A 2,875-nucleotide genomic window follows, 5' to 3' on the forward strand; every position below is an offset into this window, starting at 1 on the left:
AGAGAGAGAGAGATAGATAGATAGAGAGAGAGAGAGAGAGAGACCGAGCAAGTGAGAACGACAGCACGTCTGCACCGCATCTCTGCGCTGATTCTGCGGGTGATGCTTGCACCCAGGCAGCCGTCCTCACTACTAATAGGGCATTTGATTAGCCGCGTAATCGTTAATTGTGAGCGAGAGAGCATTAACTGACACCATCTGCGTCTGCCTGGTCGAGTTTAATCGGAGCATGTCACGTGAAGATGCGGGATGACTATAAGGGGGGGGGGAGTTTTCACTAACAGGTCTTACAATCCGGGTTATACTAATACAGCCGCCATGTTGTGCAGCGCTGGAGCGTCCATTAGCCATATAATGAGGTTTGTTTTCTAGCGTTACGAGCGGAAACGTCGCGTGACCAGCTTGCTGCACGGTACATGCACTGGACGCTATGATTCCGCGTTTTTTTCTTTCCGCAATCCGCAAAAAATAAACACGCCACGACGTCGGCGTAGCGATAGCAATCCATCTTCTCCGACGTCGCGATATTGCCGAGAGCGCGACATCTAGCGGATGTCTCGCCCGACAGACGATGAACGATGCGTCGCGTCCGCTGCGATGACAATTGCATTTTCGGATTCAGCCTTGCTCGATTACTCGGCGCCGCACGCCTTTCGCCTATAGCGAGAATCGTTTCTCGGTTCAAACGCTGAAACCCGATGCTATTAAACGCAGCGCGAGCGCCTGCGTGCGTGTGGCGGTGGCGACGATTGCTCGCCATGCCTACGTGGCTGTCACGCCAGTTTGATTGCCAGCACGGCCAAAGCCGGACGGTCAATACCTCGGCGCTTTATCGATCAGAGCTAATATGCACTGCTTGCTGTCACCGGCGTATCACCCCTAATATCACTAATATTGGATACGGCCGAGGTACGTCGAAATTAAGCGTAGCTCCTCCATTCACCGATTATTAGAGCAGAATTCAATAAAGGGGGAACGTTGGCGCGGCTTTGGTATCGCAAGCACGCAAGTGATAACCACCACAGCGTCGTGCTGCGATCCATGAACGCTTATATCGACCTTCTATATGCCTCGGCGCTGCATTTAATAAGCACAACTATGTAATCAAACCCCACTTTAGTCAACTGATAACTGCGCTGCAGTGGGGAGTTTGTTTAATGGTTATTACACCCAGAAGTGGCTTCGGCTGCGGACGGAGTCTGCCGCCGCCTCGGAGAAACGCCGGTTAATTATCGTTATCTGTTGGCCAATCAGATTATCGATTGGTCTCGCTCGTGTGCGCTCGTTTGTAGTGTTAAATGATTCGCAGTAAATGAGCCAGCGCGCCATACAGACGTCTCTATCGCGCCAGGCAGCGGCCGTTGCACGGCACGCACACACAGAGAGACGCGCATAGCACGCCGCGCCGCGCATACGTACGCACGACGCGCGCGTAGTTGTAGGTATTATAATACTAATAGCCGCGTGAGCAGCAGCAGCGGCGGCAGGCAGGCAGGCTCAGCAGCAGCACCCCGGCATGATGGAGCTGTTTCCCGTGCACCTCCCGCAGCCACGCGCCGTGCCGCGCTACACAACCCCCAGCAGCTGGCACCCGCACATCTACGAGAAGACGCTTCACGATCCGACGCCACACTTCATCGCCGACATCTTAGGCTGGCCGGCGTGCGGGGCCGCCGACGCGACGCCGATCCGCGCGTCGGGGACGACGACGACGACGGCGGCGGCGACGACGACGACGACGACGCACGTGGCCGCTGCCGACCGAGACCGGATCTCGGAGGGGAGCAGCAGTGGTACGTCTAACGGAAGGACGTCGGTAGACACGACCGCGTCGAGTTCGAGCGAACACGCCGTAGCTCTACCAGCGACACCGCGCGACAAGTCACAAGGTAAGACACAACCGCCGCTGTTCTAGTTAGTCGTTCTAGCTCCAAGAAACGGTCTTGCTAGGGTTAGAAGACCATCATTCCTCTCCATCAGTTATAGACAATCAGTCGCACAGGCTCGTCAGGCTACTGTCCACAGGCACTTGGAACGTCTCAATAAAAATAAATAATGGTAAATAAACACGAAATGTATTTACTACCAAAGTCCTAATGTTTCTCTACTCTATTTCGCTAATAATCACCTGTAAATGCCGGTCAAATGCTTTAATGATAATAGGCGAAATAGAGTAGAGAAACATTAAGACTTTGGTAGTAAATACATTTCGTGTTTATCTACCTTTATTTTTTATTGAGACGTTCCAAGTGCCTGTGCTACTGTCGTTCTAGCTAGACACAACCACGCGCTGTTCTACTTCTAGTTAGATATAGCAACGCGCGGTTGTTCCAGCTAGACATATCCGTACGAAGTTGTGCTGGCCAGACACGGCCACACGATGATGTTGTTCATAAGCAACCGGCGTACGTCATTGGAAGACATGTTGTTGATGTTCTCCTAATAGCGTCAGTGCAAGAGCAAAGCTATATGTTGTTTTTTGCTACGGTGTTGTCACCGTCGATTCGTAGCTAAGGTATTCCGGCACAGCCATGCAGTAGGCACGTCCGTACGGTGTTGTGTTTGAAGTCGTGTCCGTATCTCTCCGTAGCCCGCACTTGACGTTCGTACACAGGCGACTTTATTGTTTTGACTGTACGCGGGCGATTACGGCTGCTGCCACCGCTGCCGTGGTGGTGGTGGTGGTTAGATACTGTACGCGGAGGGTATAATGCCACGCTGGGCGCGATAGCACACGCTGATTCGCATTCCTATCCGCGCTAGCCGCAGCACACAGTCAGTCAACACCGCATGAATTCACGACAAGGCGCCGGGAGTACCGCATATTAAACGCACGTACGTTCATATATATATATATATATATATATATATATAT

The 2,875-nt window shown here is 52.5% G+C and overlaps 1 protein-coding gene across 1 annotated transcript in view; it reads left to right on the forward strand.

Annotated features, from left to right (window-relative positions):
- The first annotated feature begins 1,519 nt into the window (after positions 1 to 1,519).
- Positions 1,520 to 2,875, forward strand: part of LOC106806861 (homeobox protein Hox-D4a-like) — a 47,397-nt gene continuing 46,041 nt past the window's right edge. Inside the window, exons 1-2 of the mRNA XM_014808996.1 lie at positions 1,520 to 1,652; positions 1,767 to 1,889. Coding sequence (XP_014664482.1) covers positions 1,520 to 1,652; positions 1,767 to 1,889 — 256 coding nt within the window. The remainder of the gene's footprint in view (positions 1,653 to 1,766; positions 1,890 to 2,875) is intronic.

This window comes from Priapulus caudatus, unplaced genomic scaffold, assembly GCF_000485595.1.
Source record: "Priapulus caudatus unplaced genomic scaffold, Priapulus_caudatus-5.0.1 Scaffold183, whole genome shotgun sequence".
Taxonomy (NCBI): domain Eukaryota; kingdom Metazoa; phylum Priapulida; class Priapulimorpha; order Priapulimorphida; family Priapulidae; genus Priapulus; species Priapulus caudatus.